Source organism: Talpa europaea (genome assembly GCF_964194135.1).
Source record: "Talpa europaea genome assembly, chromosome: 15".
In the NCBI taxonomy this organism is placed as follows: domain Eukaryota; kingdom Metazoa; phylum Chordata; class Mammalia; order Eulipotyphla; family Talpidae; genus Talpa; species Talpa europaea.
This window is the reverse complement of record NC_140083.1, coordinates 18,942,857-18,962,624: the sequence shown is the minus strand read 5'-3', so window position 1 is coordinate 18,962,624 and position 19,768 is coordinate 18,942,857. Positions and strand designations below refer to the sequence as shown.

General features: G+C 40.8%; 1 protein-coding gene across 1 annotated transcript in view; it reads left to right on the top strand.

The window, feature by feature from the left end:
* PLEKHG7 (pleckstrin homology and RhoGEF domain containing G7) overlaps nucleotides 1-19,768 on the top strand; it is a gene marked incomplete at both ends in the record, with an annotated part of 38,988 nt that overhangs the window by 6,997 nt on the left and 12,223 nt on the right. The window contains 9 exons of the mRNA XM_084255966.1: nucleotides 752-876; nucleotides 993-1,172; nucleotides 3,238-3,278; nucleotides 6,063-6,158; nucleotides 7,231-7,374; nucleotides 10,556-10,651; nucleotides 11,229-11,330; nucleotides 15,110-15,223; nucleotides 18,672-18,846. Of these exons, the coding sequence (XP_084112092.1) occupies nucleotides 752-876; nucleotides 993-1,172; nucleotides 3,238-3,278; nucleotides 6,063-6,158; nucleotides 7,231-7,374; nucleotides 10,556-10,651; nucleotides 11,229-11,330; nucleotides 15,110-15,223; nucleotides 18,672-18,846 (1,073 nt within the window). The remainder of the gene's footprint in view (nucleotides 1-751; nucleotides 877-992; nucleotides 1,173-3,237; nucleotides 3,279-6,062; nucleotides 6,159-7,230; nucleotides 7,375-10,555; nucleotides 10,652-11,228; nucleotides 11,331-15,109; nucleotides 15,224-18,671; nucleotides 18,847-19,768) is intronic.

The window sequence follows — 19,768 nt, the reverse complement described above, 5'->3', positions numbered from 1 at the left end:
ACTGGACGATATTCTGCAGGAGTTTGTGTAAGAAAATGCCAGTGATGACCCTGGCTGTGTGTGGTTTGGTCCATGTTCCATTTACTCAAGAAATGTTGATTGAGTCCTTATTAAATTTAAAGCAAGAGCTAGGAGTTTAGGGTCCAGAGGAGAGGCGAGTATGGATCTGCAAAACTACTTGATGAAGCAAAATACTTCGAGGGTGACATCAGAGGGGGGTTTCTTCATTCATTCGTGACCATCAGTAGCAATGGGTTGTCTACGAAAGAGCATCGGCCGACCCCCGTGCTGATAGGACATGTTTCTTGCACTGACAAAGCAATAAATAAATAAATACAAGGAATTGCATCTCTCATCCCTCAAAATAGACCAACGGAACACTGAATGATGCTGATGGGGAAGTAATGGAAATCTCCACCGTTACATGTTATCAGGAATTGACTGAGCAAATAAATGCTTAGTGGCTTTGGAGCTGCTTCCCACTCTGTTGGCTATGCCAGCCATTCATTTTGTGACTGACTAACCAACAGGAAGTTTCAAGAAATGGGGTTGAAGAAACTGAGATGGGAGATAGGTCTGTTTAAGTTTTTCCAAAAACTTGTGCTCGTTATTCTTTGAGATAAGCAAGTGTTGACTTTAAACTGCCAGCCTCGGGTCAGGAGGCACTGAGGCTCACACCCATGCGTGCTGGGCACCTCTGAGGTGTGTGATTTGCAAAGACTCTTGTGTTCAAGGGTTTTCTGGCTAATAGCCTCCCCAGTCGGAACAAGCCAGGGATGTTTGTGTTGGCATTTCTAGGTGAGATCTTCTGCTTTGGGTTAGTTAAAATCATAAACGGTGAAGAAGTCTCAGAACACTGTCAAGTAAATGCATGGCGTATGTGTCATAGCCCTGTCTTACCCGCACCCCCCACCCCACCCCCCTGCCCCCCAAGACCTGCCCAGGAAAGCTACACCAGGCTACTCACCTCTGAATGGTGGGGTGGTCGGAAGGGGAACTGCCACCTCCTGCTCTGAGCACTCCCCTTTCATCTCTCGAGTGCAGGTTCTTCGAGCACAGGCGAAGCTCTGTGGTGCTCAACTTACCTGGACTTGAGATGTTCCCCGGGGACCTTCTGGTGTCAGATGGAGCTGCCGATTACATGTGCCACCCACTTCTGATGCTGAATTCAGGTCCGTTCATTATCATACTTTCACTATAGGCCTGCTATGGGAAATATGGGTAATAAGCAGGGGGCATTTTCAGAATATTTGATAACTAGGAGAACATTTGGTGTGGCCAGTTAGAACAAGTGTCTCACCAGTTAGAACAGGCATCTGTCGTGAGTTACTGGAGCAATCTGAACACCAGTTTTGGCATCGGGCATTCCATTTACAGAGATGCTTGAAGTATAGACTGTTGCTCCAAAGGTCCTCTTGTCAAATAATTTGCTCCATATACAAGAGCGGGTTGGGGGGGGGGCAGTGCAATGGGGACAGTCACCATCTTGGGGTAGAATGTTCTTTCTAGGCTGGTAGGCAGCTTCCTCATCATTTTTATAAAGTTACCTCCACCCAAGTCCTGGAAGATGCTGGCACTGGTGTATTCCAGCCAGGGTGCTACCATGTGGAGGCAGAAGTCCCTGTGACAACAGATCCATGTTTATAAAAAGGTGCAGCCTGACAGGTCTGTGTGCATCTTCAACCCAGTGGAAGATGGGTTGAAAGAAAGCAATGATTATGGCTCATTCCCCTTGATTCCAAGGGTGGGCAAATCAAAGTCTTGAGAGCTAAAACAAGAGTTGAAGTTTTTCTATTCTGGTCAGTTTTTTTTAAGGTTTTGCTCTTAAGAGACTCCTTTATATGAAAGAATCCTTACCTGAAGAGACAGAGCATAAAATAGCTCCAGGTGGAGTTGAAATGCTCAAAAAAATGGGGCGATTCCCAAAGACTTACCTTCAAGGCATCTCCAGAAGCCCAGGGTCCCTCCATGTCATCTTTTCAAGAAGCAGAATAGTTCTCTGCTCCCAAATCCTGGTGTAAACTTTGGTGTACACAGGCGTCAGGTAAAGACATTGTAGAGAAAGATTCTGATTCTGCAAAACTCAATATTTCATATCAATAATAAAAGATTATGGATTCAAGAAAGACTTGTTTAAACCTTCTGACCACTTGTGAAGCTCTCCCAAAGCCCTAAAATTATCCCCAAAGTTAGAAAAGCAGAGGGAAGAATCTGAAGAGATCAGAGATCCCAATGATTGCAGTTCAAATTGGCCATACACATTTGCCACCAAGTATTTGGGGACTAAGAATGGTCAAATTGAATTTTCCCAAGGGGAAATTCCACCTAATCTCCCTTTTAAAAAGGTCAATGAATTAGATAGACAGGTGCATTCCAGGGCTTTGATAGGGGAAAGTTCCTGAAGCCCAAGCATGTAGTCAATGACACACAGGTAGAACTGAAGGGTTATGCAGTCTCCTGATGAAGTTCACAGATGGGGGATAACTCTATGACACCCATTTTGTAAACTGGGTGATCAGAATACCTTGATCAAAACCTAGGAGTGATCCCCAGCTTTCCCTGGGTAACATCATGAGTTGATAAAAATGACATACAAGAAACCAGAATCTAAGCTTTACTTCCCAATGACCCTAAGAAGCTATTATTGGATAGTGACTTCTGTCTGGACTCAGAGCAACTCCTAGGGACTCTTGCAGGCAGCCAGTGAGTCCCCACATACAGACTGCTGACACGTGTTGATGTTCCCCACGCAGGCGCCTGGGATCCACTCACCTGAGGATTATTGGGTCTCTGCATCCCCATGTTTCATCTGACTATTGAAGTCACATATGCTGGAATGGTTTCTGCTAGAGTAGAATTAAAATGAAGTCCTTTTACTCCTAGAGTGTTAAGACACAATGAAATGTTCAACTTTTTTTTTTTTAACTTTTTATAAATTTCTCCACAAGTGATGGAGAAAAGAAGGCGAAACAATACTCTGGTAAAGAAACTGGACATTATCTCTGATGGTAGCAAAAAGAACGCCAGCCTTTAGTTTCCAACCTTGCTTCACTCACACATCTTCATAAATTTGAATTTCCATTTTGTGCATCCTCAAGAGAAGGAGAATAAAAGCAAGCTGGATTCTGTTTGATCCATTTGAAACAGCAGGTTTTATAAAGCACTGCAATGATCTCAGTAGTTACTCAAAGAACTAATATAACTCAAAGTACTAATATATTTTCATTTCACCTACAGAATCCAAAAAACCCAGATGGCCTTTCTCCAAGAGAGGAGTGGTGAGTGACGTGTGTCGTCATTTTTGTTTTCCTTACTCCACCTGTAGCTGAGAAAGTAAGCCATGGCAGAAGTGTCTTTATTTCACTTTTTCTCTTTGTGAGGGCAGGTGGCACATGAGATTTAAACAATATCATCATTTCCATAGTAGTGGGGGCAGAACATGCCAAATGCTGCCATTATGTGCAGCAAAACAGTGCTAATTGCTAGTGGCTAATGAGCTCTGCAAAGAAAACAAAGCAATCCTAATATTGTGATGCTTTACAACTCTGAATTTATAAGTTGATACAGTTTAGAAAACAGCTCACTCAATGAAGTAAACTTGCACAAACATTATGCCCTGGTTTGCAATCAGTGCCGTGCATATGGGGAACACTGAAAAATTAATGAGAGCACACAACCAGACTCCACAAATACGCTTCTATTTCTGAGGAACTTGGTTGGATTAATTCTAGTAGGTTTTTTTTTAGTTCATTCTTGGTTCTGTCTCTTACTAAAGTGTTATAAGTCACAATCATTGGTCCTTGAACCTTTCCTGCCGGGGGCAAGTTGGTTTGCTGTGGGCAGAAGGAAGGCCTGACCACACCCCGACACCCCATTCCTGTTTTCAGAAGAAAAGAAATGACTGGCTCTGTGTTCTCCCAAGATACCACCACTTCCACTTACATGTGTCTGTTTATGTCTGTCATAGTTTACATATATTAACTCACTCATCCCACAACAACCCAACAAGACAGGTAACATTATTACCCCTGTTTTGCAAATAGGGAAACTGAGGTTGAAAGAGGTTCAATAACTTGCCTGAGGTCACACAGCCATAAAGCAGCAGAATAGGGATTTGTCCCCAGCAGCCTCAGTCTGATTCTGGGTGTGTTTCAGTGCTGACAGTGTGCTGCTCATCCAAGCGTGTAGCTCCAGAACCAGAAGCAGAACCAGAACCACACATGCCTCCTTCCTTCCTCTCACCAGAGCTCTCAAAGGTCTCGCCTGTTTTCACAGAGTCAAGGACACTCTTTGTCAACCACTCCCAAATACTCATATTCCTGTTGACATATTCCTGTTTATCCATTTACTCCAGTTCTATGTCACCCTTTCCTATTGCAAATTTCATTCCACCCTAAAATTTTGCAAGCCCAGAATTAACCTTGGCTTCCTACTTTTCTTCATCCTCCATATCCTCAAATACCCTCAAATGCTTCTCATGGTTTCTCTTAGCCATGGCTGAAGAAACAAGGTATTAAGTGGGTCTGTCACTCAGAAGAGTTAAGGTAACCTCTGCAGGGACTTTGCCTCCCTCCTCAATGGTGTGTCCACCAGCATGTTGGGCAGTCAGGAGGTTGGTCAGACTCAGGGAGAGCAATAGTGCCCTTCACGAGAGAGGGCTGTGCCCACCGCCCCACAGCTTCAATGCTGCAACTGTTGCCTCAGCTTCTTTATCTTCCAACTAGCTACTGGAATTTTTTTATTTCCACAAAAGGCAGTTGCTAGGATTCAGACATCAACAAAAGATTTATGCACCAATTGCTATACAAGGTCCCCAACGGGCTCCAAGATTCCTTAGCTACTAAGGAAGCTAGTGAGTCTCCCATAGGTTTCCTTTTTCAGTATCATAATCTTACCAGAGAAAGCAGCCACATACCACTAGCACATTCTGAAACCATTTACAGGATCTTCATTCAGACACACTGGGAGCACCTGCCTGCAATGGCAGGTAAGCTGTGCCTTATTTTTCTCACTAACACGAAGTTGATTAACTTCCACCAAGCTCATTAAGTCCATACGTAGCATAATGCACCCTGAGAAAACAGATAAGCTAAAAAATTAAGTGATAAGTGTTCATTTGGAATATAGCCAAGTCAGCTTCAGAAAGCCTTAGACATTGTTATTTGATATCATCTTGGTTAGGCGGTAAAATGAACTTTTCAAGTGATAATTCATGATGTAGCAATAGAATATTGAATGAGTCCAAAAACAAAGGGTACAATATATTAAGTTTAAAAAGCAAGTTACAAAAGAATGTCATATACATCACACCATTAAAAATTAATTATAAATACAACCAAAAAGATGTTTTTGGTGGTTATGGGGGGGGGGTTGGTTAGGAATTATGGGTAACTGGCATTATTTTGTTTCTCTTTATTTTTTCAAATTTTCCTTAATAACCATTATTAACTTTTGTAATAAAAATTTTAACTAGTATCTTAAAAATAAAAATTATAAGAACAAGTATAACTTATTTTAAATGGGTGGCTCCATTCTAAGGAAACTAGTTTCTAGCATATTCTGATATTCCTTAGCAGAATTTTTGTGTTGGGCAGTTCCTTTAACACTCAGCTTTATTCATTCATCTGTTAAATAAGGATTTGAACTAATACATCAAAGGAACTTTCTGAAGCTAGCCTCCTATAATCCAGTGTTTTGAAGACTTAGAACTGCAATGGACGCTATATCAGTCCACGTAGTGATAGAGACTTAGAGCCCATCAATTTGCTGTATGACCATTTGGTGCCTCAGTGTGGGTGGTGTTGGGGGCGGTTATTAGTAAAATGAAGTGTTTGGACTAGACATCCTCTCTGACCTCTGGCCTCCACGGTTGGCATTCTGTGATCCTGGGGTCAGACTAGGACTCAGAAATGACTTTCAACTATTTTTTCTTTTCCAACTGCTGTTGGGATGGCTCATTCATTCTCACGCATGAATGAACAAGAGATGCTAAGGTTCTCAAAGTTGTGCATTAAAGAATTCATGTTTGAAGAACCTGTTTCTAACCTTCTTTAATTAAGCAGGGCAAAGACAGACACAAGCACATATCAGATCTGGAAAACTGCCTCTCCTCTGTGAAGATTATAGACTTCAGGGGCTCCAAGTTCCATAACCTTAAGGTATCTTATAAATTGTGTACTGTGTGAAGTGACTTCTTTTTTTTTTGTCTTTTTTTTTTTTAAAGATTTTTATTTATTCATGCATACAAGAACCAGGGTACAGGCCAGATGTGCAGGAGGGTGAGAGGATTCACAAGAGACAGAGCAGAGAACAGAACAGGCAGACTGACTGAAATATACTGCTGAGGGGAGCAGCGGGTGAGACAGGAGAGGTCTGCTGTGCCATGTGGGTATCTCGCTGCCATGTGGGTATCTCACACCCTCACTGCAAGAGGCTGTGGACAGCTTCACAGTGTTGCGCTCAACCACCTGCACCACCAGGGGAGGCCCTTGTCTTAGTTTTTGTTTTAAGTTGTCAAGTTATTGCCTTGTTCAGAACAACAGCAAGACACAGGAATGAAAGCTGAAGCTGGTTGGCATGAGGTCTGCTCTCTCTAATTCACAATGGAGTCTTGGGAAATTCATTTTATCTTAAATTAGGTCATGGGTCTGGGACCACTTTGTAGACCAGGAAGCCCCATATAAATGTTCAAGAGTTGTTACTACTATTCTCTCCAGACCTCAATTTGGAACTAAGGGCCACCAATTTGGAACTAAGCTGTTTTGCTGAGACAATTTCTAAAGGTGTCTTTAAGTTCTCAGACTTTTATGATTCCACAATAGTTAATTTTAACACATTTTGCCAGTGAACCTATATTAAATTTCCCAGTTCTGGGTTTGCAGTTTCTTGAGGTTTTTTTGTTTTTGTTTTTTGTTTTTTTTCCTCAATTAACTGAAAGGGACTCATAAAATCCTGACACAGAATTCAAAACAAGATCAATTTGAATTCCTTTTCATTTTAACTAAAAATAATACAAGCTGTGCATCCTATGCTTTCCACCAGGAAGACCTGGCATCCCAAAGCCATACAGAGTAGAAGCCACTATGTGGGGGGCTTGAGGTGCCACCACCAAGATGGATGCCCAAGATCTGCAGAGGGAAATCATGACTTGGGGGATTGCTTGTTCCTGCTGTTTCACAGCAAGTCAAAGTAAATGGAAATGTTTTGTTCTCTGTTTTCTCCCATGTGAAGGATAAGACCTGGAATGAAGTCATGGAAATACATCAAAATCTTCCCACTGATCAGCTAGACTTGAGGAAGCAGCAGGAGGCCATGTGGGAGCTCTTCACCAGCGAATGCACTTACTTCCTGGACCATTTATTGGTTCTTAAAGTGGTAATGCTGGGTTTAACATTTATAGTACATGGAGAATTTTATTTTATTTTTTTAAAATAAATTTTATTTTTATATTCCCCATACAATTGCAACCCCCTTATTTTGACCCCAATCCCTACCCTCCCTGCCCCTACCCCCCATAGAGTGTCTCTGGTTCATAGTTGTTTGTTGATTTTGATTTTTACTTTCTTATAGTTATTCATTTTCCTAGTCCCTTATTTAAGTTTTCTAGATTCCTGCTATGAGTGAGACCATCCGATATTTTTCTTTTTCTTTCTGGCTTATTCCGCTGAGCATGATCCCTTCCAGCGCCATCCATGTTGCTGCAAATTGCATGTGTTTATCTTTTTTGAATGCTGAGTAATATTCCATGGTGTATATGTACCACATCTTCTTGATCCAGTCATCTGTTTCTGGGCATCTGGGCTGTTTCCAAAGCTTAGCTATTGTAAATTGTGCTGCTATAAACATAGGGGTGCAGGTGCTCTTTGGAATTGATGTTTCTGTGTCCTTTGGGTAAATACCTAGGAGTGGAATTGCTGGATCATATGGAAGCTCCATGTTTAGTAGGTCCAGAAATCTCCACACAGCTCTCCATAGTGGTTGAACCAGTTTGCACTCCCACCAACAGTGCAGGAGAGTTACATGGAGAATTTTAATTTGGTCCTTTGGGCAACTGTTTTCCTCTTCTGTGCTGAGAAAATGAAAGTTGGGTATGGGGAGTCCCTTCTTTGAGGAGATCATAAAAGCATTGTATTTCTTTTGTATTTTTGTTTATCTGCTATCTGGCTCTTCATTCTTTTAAACACAGCCTCTCAGGATTGGACAAGATCTTCTAAGTTAACTGTCCAGCTCCATCTCTGATGCCTGAATCCTTTCTGCCTTATTCCCATACTGTGCTCACACACTGATCGAGCCAGGGAGCACACGACCCCCCTCAAGGCAGCCCATTCCCTCTTTAGTCAGTTCCCTCTTTGGAGCTCTTGCTCCCTCACAAATAGGGCTACCAATTTCTGAGCAACCATCTGCTTGTAGCATGGTGGAGTTAGGTTACCTGGTGCGTGCATGATATCTGCCATTTAAATGGTGCCCCTGTGGTTGTCCGGTGCTGTGGCCTTGACCTGGTGAGGCTCTGAGCAGAGAGTTCCTTAGGGACCGTCTACAGGAGAAGGTAGGAGAAGAGCACAACTTCTTTCCAAGATCACATGGAGGATGGGCCACTTTGTTCTCAAGATTGCCTCCACATCTTGGCTTTTCTAACACAGGCAAAAGCATTGTGATGGGAGATTGAAGCTCAAGTGCTGGATTTGCCATGTGAGCTTAGGAAAGTCTAGTCCTCCATTTCCTAAAGCCAGGGGTTGGTAGTTATCTGTAAAGATGGTAAGTACTTTAGGCTTCGCAGTCTGTGTGGTCTTTATTGCCTCCACTCAACTGTCCCATTGCAGGGCAAAAGAAGCCACAAGTCATTTATGAAGGAAGATGAATGGCTGGTTTGGTTTCACTCATTATACAAAGGCCAGCTGAGGATGAGATGGCAGAACAATCTTTCCATTCTCTCAGACCAATGGCCATGAGAGGTCGGGTGCTAAGCCCTCCATTCTCTCAGATCAATAGCCAGCGATCTGAAAAATAAAAAGTGCTTATAGAGTCAATTCTGTCTCTGCTTATTAGCTTTTTGACAGTGACAAGCAGCAGAGGAGGGGCAGGGAGGGGAACTTGGAAACTGGGTGGTAACGAAAAATGGTTATTGCAGAGCACTAACCACCTGCCCTGATGTAATAAACACATATTTTATCCCACTGTAAACTGCATAAGGTTTTCAAACTAGCATTTTCTGTTTTGAAAGAGAGAAGTTTGAGTTTATTTTCTAATGTCGTGATATATTTAGAGTATCTATATAATTCCCTCTATACAACCAATATGAATTTTCCAGGGTTGCTTATAAGGAATTTTGTAAATCATATAGTAAAATAAACATACTGGAGGACCTAATATATTTTTAATGACCAAAATTTCTGTAGAACAAAAAGTCTTATAACAAGAAGACTATTTCTTCTAAATGATCTGAATTTACCTATAGTAATGATTTCTATTTCTTACAGTTGTATTTTTAAAAGCTTGGATATTGACAGATTTCTAGACAACCAGTACCGTATAGATTTTAGGACAAACTGCATCAGTGGTTCTCAAAGTGTGGGCCTTAGACCAACAGTATCCAAATCACATGATTAGAATGCGTGTTCCCTGATCCATCAGAGGCCCGCTAATCGGAGACTCTGTGATGGGGCTCAGCAATCTCTGGCTTATCAAGAGATGAGCCAGGTGATTTTAATGCAAGTTCAAGAATCACTCACTGTATAATTCACATGGAAATGGGAAATGATAAAGGCTGACTGTCTAACATCCTTCTTTTCATACCGAGAATTCTTAAATAACAGGTCCCTTTGAATGCTTTATCATATTTATACAATGTCTTCCTAGTACAATAAATTGACCTCTCTGTAGTTTATAGACCAGGGCATCTGTAATGGTTGCAGTTCTTCTTTTTTGTCTGGCTGTAAGGTAGTCCTGCTACTGTTTGAAAACATCCTATCACATAAGGATATTAAGTCTTCCTCAATGATTTCATTAGTACTTAATGCTTTTATCCAAATCTAAACCCCTCACCAGTTATCAGATAGTAACTCTCTTTTTACATGGAAATGGGAGTTGGTATGGTTGGCTGGCTAACATCCTTCTTACAGAAGAACTCTAAAATAGACAATTGATTTAACTCCCTGAAAATAAAACATAGTTGGGTCTTTTGCAGAAGGAATTAACGAGAACTCAGCATGCATGTTGTTCAGGTCTGAGGTTAGGCAGTTCTTGCTATTGGCAAGAAGGGAGACTTGGAGTCTTCTTTGGCACCGCGAGGTGGAAAAAGCCCATTTGAACAGATGATGTTCAATAGGAATGTGGATAGGGGTCATCTGGGTAATAACAGCAACTTCGGACAGAAGCGGGCACTGCGCCTATGTTCTATGGAGCACAAATGTCATTGTTGGCATTTAGTAAAATCCTTAAACCCTGGAAACACTGACTTCTAAATTGTTCTGTAAAGTTATACTTGGGAAGTCTGTGTTAAATGTTCTAGGAAAAGGCATGTTTCAATCCATAAAGTAATGTACATTTTTTTTTAAAGATCTTCATGAATACACTAAAATATCTACAAGCTCATGAGTATCTCCTGGATGTGGATTTATGGAGGCTTTTTGCAAACCTGGAAGAGTTAAGTCAGGTAAACCAAAATAAGAGGATGCCAGCAGTTGTATGTTAAAATTCACCAGAAAATCATGAAAATCCATGCTTGGTCTAGTCCCATGTCTTATATTCCATATTGGGATATGGTTTATCCCATGTTCTAGCCCGCTATACTCTTGTGGTCAGGGGTTTGTTTGGGTTAATAAAAAGTAAATTTAAATGTCCATTGACATCTTTTCAATCCATTACAAATATCAACCAGTCTTTAGTAACTTTTTTTTATTTTTCCCTATTTCAGAAAGTACATCTATCCCTATGAACTCCATATCTTCCTGAGTGTTTATTCTCAAATATATTTTCTTACATATATTATAAATAAATAAAATCTTTCCTCTAAAAAAAGGAGAGAGGAGAGAGACTAAAAAGATGTTATTCGTAAGAAAACATATAGAAAAATACATACTGGAGACTGCAGGAAAACGAATCTTCAAATTTTGCCAGGAGATTAATTTAAAATGAAAAAGATTTGTGACAATGATAGTTGAAGCTCATCAAATTTTTATCCTTACCCCTGTATGTGTGTCTACTCTCATTTTCTTTCTCTCTGGTCCTAGACAAGCTCTGGTTTCGTGAACAGCCTTTTCAGCATCATCAAGGACTATGTTGATGCTTCTGAGACTTCACCGCCAATGGATTTCATTTCTGTGCTTGCAAAGGTAAAATCCTTTGTGCCCATAAATTCACCCACCTCCCGGGATTGTTGTTCATATCTACTTGTTTCTTTGTTTTTTGTTATTGTTCCTGGGAAAGTTCCACCAGCACCCACCCACAAAGGAACCATCCCTTTCTCCCCCAGTCAACATTTTCAAAAATAACTTGCAGATTCTGTTTTCCCATTGTCACGTCTTGTGTGGGTTTTATTAACACAAAAACCTGCACACATGGAAAAGTCATTTCCAAGTCTGTTTTTTAAATGACTTCCATTTAAAGCAATATTCATGGCAATAGTTTGTGTAGGCTAATTACACGGTTCAGCTATTCTTCTAACAAAAGTGTCAGTCTCTCAGAAAGGAACAAAACAACCCTTCAAATCCATCAATATTCTTAATAAAACTTCTGTGTATGGAAGGAGGAGAAAAGAGGAAAACCTGCAGCCCCGATTTGATAACTGTGCTTTATTTGTTCGCTGGATATTTGAACCTCCTCCGCTCTTTTTTACCTTGAACCTTTTAATCCAGTCCCTGTCTATTCTCATTTAGCAAGATTTGAAATCTTAGATTCCATTCTGAAAAACAGAGTGGGATGTACTGAGCACTTGCTAAATGTAGGATGTGGAGTTGACATCCTGTGCACAATAGGTGCAAAATTAGATGTATCCCCTGCTCTTGGGCAGTTTTCAGTCTAGTAGGGGAACAATTAATCCAATAATGACACCAATAATTAATAATCAAACTGAGATAAACACCAGGGTAAAAAGAAACATAGATATTATAAAGGAAAGTTTTCAGAGTAGGGGGATGGGGAAGTGCTTACAGACAGGAAATTCTTCTAGGGGAAAAGATGCTTGGAAGAGTTAAAAAGGAGAAATGTTGAACAGGTAAAACAAGCAAGAAATGAGTAACAAAGTAATAGAGAGATCCAGTGAACACTGAAAGCAGATTTGAATAAGTAAAACTGAAAAACATGAGAAAGAATATAAAAATTTGGGAATTAGTAAAAATCTCAAGCTCTCCTATTCCTATAGAGTCAGAATTTTTTTTTTTTTAGTTCTTGGTAAACAGTCTGGAGAAATACCAACTTTTCGTCAAAACACATAAATTGTCTTTGTCTTCTCAGACTGTTATAATAAATTACCACAGGCTGGGTGGCTTATATTGTATTTCTCACATCTCTGAAAGGTGGATTCCAAGATCAGGTGACTGTCCTCTCCTGGGTCACAAACACATGCCTCTCACATGGTGGAAGAAGCCCAAGAGCTCTCTGAGCCTCTGAGAAGAGCATTAACCTCCTGACCTAATCACCTGCCAAAGATCCCACCTCCTAATACCATCATATTGAAGGTTAAGACTAACACATGAATCTGGGGGAGTTGAGGGAACACAAGCATTCAGACCATAGCGTAAGTGCACTTGTACCCTACTAAAGCATGGGATATGGACAGACTTTATTAAAGGTCCCTAATATAATCCACATAAGAAAGTTACATACTGGTTCAAGTGCACAAATGTGAGTTATAAAGACTTTTCCTAAATTGAAAAAATTCTAGTCAGATTAGATTCAGTTTTGCCATAATAACAAATAATCCCCAAGACTCAGTGGTATGGTTCATGTCTCATTAATGCTCTTTGCTTCCACTTTGTCACTGTCCTCACTTGGGGGACCCATGTCGAGGGAGCAGTCACCATCTAGAACATTTCCAGTTGCCCTGGCAAAGACATGAGCGACCAGACCAAAGCCCCCATTGACTCTAAGTTTCTGCCTGAAGCAATACATGGCATGTCCATTAATATTTTACAAGGCAAAAAAAGTCACATGGCCAAGCTTACCTTCAATGGAGAGAGTACATCTCCTCCTCCTGAGGAAGGGGACACAGATGAGCAGTAATAGTTGACCACACCATCTCACAAGAGGCTCACCAATTGGAAGTTGGGGTCCATGGTATTTACTTGGGAGCCATCTGAGCAAGACAAGGAAAAAGAAACAGACTTGAAGATGTTAAAGAATTTGACCAACGTCACATAGCTAATAGGTTGGTGAACTGGGTTTCTAAACCTGACCATTTATGGACTTCAAATTGCCTCCTCAAAACAATGGTGATGGTGCACAGGTGAATTAATGGTGGGTATTTTATGGGAACTACACCTGAGAGGAGAAAGCAAACATTATACAAAAATGAACAATGATGTAAAATATATGTTAATTAATTAAAAAATAAAGAAAATTAAAAAAAAAAAACTTGCCTCCTAGTAATGAGCCTCTCATAGTCTTGGAGCCTGTAAGAGGATCCTCCCTTTACCTCCAAGTCCTCCTTTCTCCCCTATTATCGGCAATATCACCAACCCTCAGAAATAAACACAACACTTTCCAAATTATTTTAATGATAAATGTCAAAATTTGACATTTCTCCCCATAGTATTTCATCCTCTGAGATCCTATAATGAAATAGTTTTTTTGGTTTTCATTTTCCTTGACAATTGTTACTTCCTTTAGTGGCTTCTTAGGCTGAGTCCTCTTTCTCCACCACCAACACAGACTTAACAACAACCAACATGAGTTCAGAAATCAAGAGCAATACTTGTCACTAGGCTTTATGCAGGAAATATGGACCTCAACAAAGTATATACAGAAGTAAAGGATGAATTAAATCAAGATGTCCTAAATTGAGTTATTTTTAAGTATGGGGAAGGTGATTTATTGAGGGGTTAACTCAAGGGGTTATTATTTTTATTGTTAAAATACTACTTTTTTTTTTTAATTGCGGTAACATTGGCTTATTGCACTGTAAATACAGGATCAGGTGTATGTTACCACACCATACCCATAACCAAGGCACCCACAGTCCTCCACGATCATCCACTGGGCCCATTTTGTGCTGAGATTTCTAGGATTTGTTATTAGTTTGGTTTCATTTATCTATATTCCATTACTCAGCAATCAAAAAAAGATAAACACATGCAACTTGCAGCAACATGGATGGCGCTGGAAGGGATCATGCTCAGCAAAATAAGCCAGAAAGAAAAAGAAAAATACCGGATGGTCTCACTCATAGCCGGAATCTAGAAAACCTAAATAAGGGACCAGGAATAACTATAAGAAAGAAAAAATCAAAATCAACAAACAATGAACCAGAGACACACTATGGGGGGAGGAGGCGGGGAAAGGAGGGATTAGGGTCAAAATAAGGGGGGTGCAATTATATGGGGAATATAAAAAAAATTAAATTAAATAAGTATGCTTAAAAAAAGCCAAAAAACCATTTATCTATATTCCATATATAAGTGATACTATCTGATAAAATGCCATATTTTTTATTTTTTTTTAATTTATTTATTTATTCATACAAGAGCTGGGGTACAGGCCAGAGATGCGGGGGTGTGAGAGGATTCACCAGTGACAGAGTGGGGAAGAGAACCAGCAGGTTGACCAAAGTATACTGCTGAGGGGAGCAGTGGGCGAGTCAGGAGAGGTCTGCTGCGCCATGTGGGTTGCTCCCTGGCCAGCCGGGGATCGAACTCGAGCTGCAGAGACCACAGATTGCCTCACAGTGCTGCGCTCAACCCTTTGCGCCATCAGGGAGGCCCACCATATTTTTTAAAAAGAATATTTATTGTGAAGATTATCTGTTTCTATTGATCCATAGCTCATACTTGATAATATTAGATTCTCCAATTTTCCCATTTCTGGTTAATGATAAAATCAAGAGGAAAGGGAAGCCTTTCTAGGGTCAGTTTTCTCTGCACTTCTGTTGATTTTTCCCCTTGCTATCCCCTTGCAGTATTTCCGAGGGAGCCTCTGTCAGAGCCACCAGACCTACTGCCTGAATTACTCAGCTGCTGTCTTTTATCTGGAGAGCCTGAGGCAGAGAGATGACTTTGGAATTTATTTAAAAGTGAAGTATCATTTTCTTTTATGTCTTTCCTGGGATTCTTTGGGTATAGCAGGAGCATGTAATTCTCTGCTTTTCAAAAGTCATATTATACCATTCACCTTTATAAAAGATCTATGCTAATATCTATTTTCATTAACCAGAGAAATCCAAATCGGACAATTTAAGTGAAAATAGCTTTCATTACGTGTTTTGCAGCAGCTGTTCTAGAAGCAGGGAACACCCTGAGCTAATCTTCCCTAAGAGTTACTTTATACAGGCTGTGAACTTATCTCATCATTCCTGCTTTTACCATCTATTAGTATGATGTAATAGGTTAGTTTGGGGGTCGGAAATTTTTCATGCAAATTAATGGTAATTGCTTCTTTATACCCATTTCCATTTAGGAAAGACTTCATAGGAATGTTCTACTTTTGGATAACAGGAGAAACGCTACTAGAAAATTTATACCCAAATTAAATAAGAAAGGAGAAATATAAATTATCATGAGTCCATTTTAAATACAAATATGCTTTCCTCCTAAATACATCATGCATTGTCCACTGAGGAATTTTAAATGGTGCACATCTGGATATATATCACCTACTATCCCTCTTAAAACTATAGCTGGAGCTTGAAAATCTTTTATTTGTCGTTGGTCTGTTTGTGGAAGAAATTAGTATGTGGTAAGGAGAAAACCAGAATAAGAAACAAAGCTCTATTTGTAACTAGAAGTTTGGCTCTTAAAGAACTTGATCCTAGCAAACTCTATTGCACACAAGTGAGGAGCACCATTTACATTGAATGGCACTTCCTAGAGTATATCATAGATTATAATGTAAAATGGCATCCGTGGCATTGAACAACGTGGTGACTGCGGATCTCAAAGTCTTAGAAAATTCTTGCAAGGTGCCCTCAGCATTTGCTAATAAGCAAACCTGCAAATTACTGCCTTGAGTTTCCTAACTCCTTCAAGTCCTCCTTTGACATTTCCCTAGTCTAAACTGTAACTTTTCAATATTTGCCTGAACCCTTAAGTAAAATCCAGAGAAAATGACCCAACCTTTCCAGAAAACCAGCTGTTTCTGCATCTGCAAGAAGTCCCTACAAGGGCATCAGCTCAGAGGTGCGGGAGGAAGGGCTGTCAGAGTTCCCAGCAACTCAGCTGTGAATCAACCTACTTGTGTCCTGGCCCAAATGTGCCAGGAAACCTGGGTGTGGTGTGGATGAGAAAGGATGAATGATCTTGGGAAAGAGCCTTAGTCCTATTTTTATAACTTCACCTTTTGGTGTTTTCTTGACTCAAACTAAAGCTGGAAAGCTCATTAGATTTCCAAATATATGAATAATCATGTTGCTGAAGTTTTCTTTGAAAAGATAGACTAGACTCCTAGCCTGGCCTCCAAACTGGGGAGAATCCAGATCCATTTTACTCTCTTCCAAGGTAGGGCTTGATGACTTTGACAAAGCTTAGCCACCATTTTCAAACAATGGGAAAATCCCATATCAACTGTAATATAGAAGGGTCGTCTATATTTGTATACAAGGTGATACTCGTACATACACAGACAGATCAATCCAAAGGTATTTAGGGAGAAGGAGTAGAGAATGAAATGTTGTAAAGATAACAGATGAGATGTTTATCATGCACAATGCTTTACTAGGAACTCTCTCAAACATCTATTCTCAGCACAAACCTATGAGGTTGATAACATTGGTCACATGTGTCCCAGAGCCTCAGAGAGGTTAAGTGACTTTTGCAAGGTCACATAATCAATAGGTGGAAAGGGAAGAACATAGATAAAAGTTTTAGGGCAAAAAAACAAAACCCAGGGCCTGTCTGGTGGCACAAGGGGTTGAGACACACCTATGAAGCTGTCCTCAGCCACTGCAACTCGAGTTCGAACCCCGGCCAGGGTGCTACCCACACGGTGCAGCAGACCTCTCCTGACTCGCCTGCTGCTCCCCTCAACAGTGTATTTCAGTCAATCTGCCTGTTCTGTTCCCCACTCTGTCTCTGGTGAATCCTCCTACCCCCCACACCTCTGGCCTGTAACACAGTTCTTGTATGCATAAATAGATGAATCTTTAAAAAAAAAAAAAAACAATGCTTTCACATCAGAACTATGTTCACCTCCTCAGTGCTAGTTTCCATTGTCAGGGAATGGTTAGCTTCCTGAAATGAGAGTCAAAGAGAGGTTTTGGCAGAAAATGGCCCACAGATTATAAGGGTTCTCCAGCCCTTGCTCCTGACAGCCTGCTCTGTACTGCGTACTCAAAACCTGCTGTCTCTTTGTCTGCACGCTCATCTTGTGAGATCTGAAGTTTTCCACTTTGTCAGCGGCTTACACAAATCAGGCAACTTTCCAAAAGAGGCAGGATTGGAATTCAGACCTGTCTGAAGCCAACACTCATTCTCCTCCTTAAAACCTCTTGCCAACCTGATGAGTTAGTCACTCTTGTTATCTACATTTCACACATGAGGTGTAGTGGGCTTCAGGAAATTCCCAAGAGTCTAAGAATGTTGTCCCAGCCCAAGGTTTTATCCCACCAAGACAGATGTATAAGGAGAATGTCTTTTTTTATTTGAAACTTTGAATTCTTTTCACTGTTCCCCTAAAAACATTTACTATTTTTTTTTATAAAACCAAAGCCTCTTCCACTGATCTAGACCCATGCATGAAAAATCCTTTGATGTCTGACCTCTCCTGAAAGATGTTCATTTCTACCCTAATGGACCTGAAAAGTGAAGCAAATAGACAGAGGAATGAAAAACTTCTAGCTACTTTTAGAATGGTTAGTTATCTTTTTCTCTCTTCTAAGGTCCTCTGATATTTTATTAAAACCTTCCAAAATCCCTGCCTAGATCTTGGTCTAAATTGTTTAGCACTGTGCTTCTTGTCTGATTGATACCGGGTGTTTCCACATTTACCTTATACCAGTTGGTGCTGAGATCTCAGTTACTGGAGCTCCCCAGACACTCCAATGGAGAGGCTGCTGCCATCAAGACCACCGACTATGGCTTCTCCACACCTCTCCCTTCCACTCATTACCACTTCTAGCCTTTCCACACCTTTGTCCCTGCTTCCTTCTCTATCCCTTCCAACCCCCAATAAGAATCACAATTATTTTGAGGTGGATGAGAACTTAGAGGTCATTTAGTACCTTCCGCCATTTTACAGAAAGGCATCTGAGTATAGAGAAGGGAAAGGGATCTCAACAAGCCCTGAAACCTGCATCATAGTGCTCCACCCACCACGCTCTGGCTGCATGTGGGAAAGTGGAAAAGGTCTTTTAATATAAAGCTTTCAAAATCAAAGTCTAATCTGTGGTTTATGACTTTTCTCAGCAAGGTCACAGGTGCATCATGTGATTGATAACAGTAAAATCACTGAGGGCTTCTCATAATCCAACTTCTCAGCATTTGAGTGGCCAAAGGATGTTCTGATATGTCTGCTTTTGACTTCCCCAGTGGTGTGAACAAAATGAACAGTGCAAACGGCTTCACCTGCCTGAGCTATTAGTGGCCCCTTTACACCGGTTGACTCGATACCCCTTGTTGCTGAAGAATATCTGGAAAAGGAGTACAGATTCCACGGAGAAAATCATGATCTACTCCCTCAAGGACAAGGTGGAAAAGTCAATTCGTAAGTCCCTGGGATGAATAATGCAGAGCTCAGGCCAAGCTTAATCAAAGAGTTGGGGGGGTGGGGAGGAGTATAGCTCCTGGGAACCATCTGGGCTTCCATTCTAGAAGGTCATTCCATTGACTTGAGGTCATGGCTCTTGGAAACGTGGATTCGCGTTTGTGCGCATTGTAAATCAAACACCCAAAACAATGGGCTCCAGTCACATCCTGGCAAACCCTTGAGACCTTAGCACTAAGTTTACTCAGGACATGGCTCTGTCTTGAAGGCTTTCAGAAGTGAGTTCAGGCAGGAAAAGTCCTACTTCCCAGATGATTGAAGGCACTTTGTTTTAACATCCATACTGAACCCACACACAAAGCAAGTGGGAGTAAACACCACGGGAAGCCCTTCCGGAGGATAAATTACCATTCATCATTTTTTTTAGGTCACTGAAATCCAGGGCCAATCTAAAAATAATGCCAACATCTTTAGAACCAAAATTTGAGATTGGGTGCAGAGCAAGCCCTATGATGACTGAAGTTGATTTATGGAGTTCTATATAACTAAATTCAAATACAGAAGACATGATCTATGCCTGTAAACCAAGATTTCCTGGGGAAGTATCAAAGAGGACAATCCAAATTGATGATGGCCAACTGTACAGAAATCTATCTTTTTTCTTTCACAAGCTTAAAAGTAAAATGACCGTTCAACTGGGAGTTTCTTTCCTCTTTGTCATTTTTTGGTTCAAATTTTTTTTTAAAGATTTATTTATGCATACAAGAACTGGGGTATAAGCCAGAGGTGTGGGGGTGAAAGGATTCACCCGAGACAGAGTGGGGAGCAGAACAGGCAGATCTAGTGAAATACACTGCTGAGGGGGCGTAGCAGGCGAGATAGGAGAGGTCTGCTGTGCCATGTGGGTTGCTCCCTGGCTGGC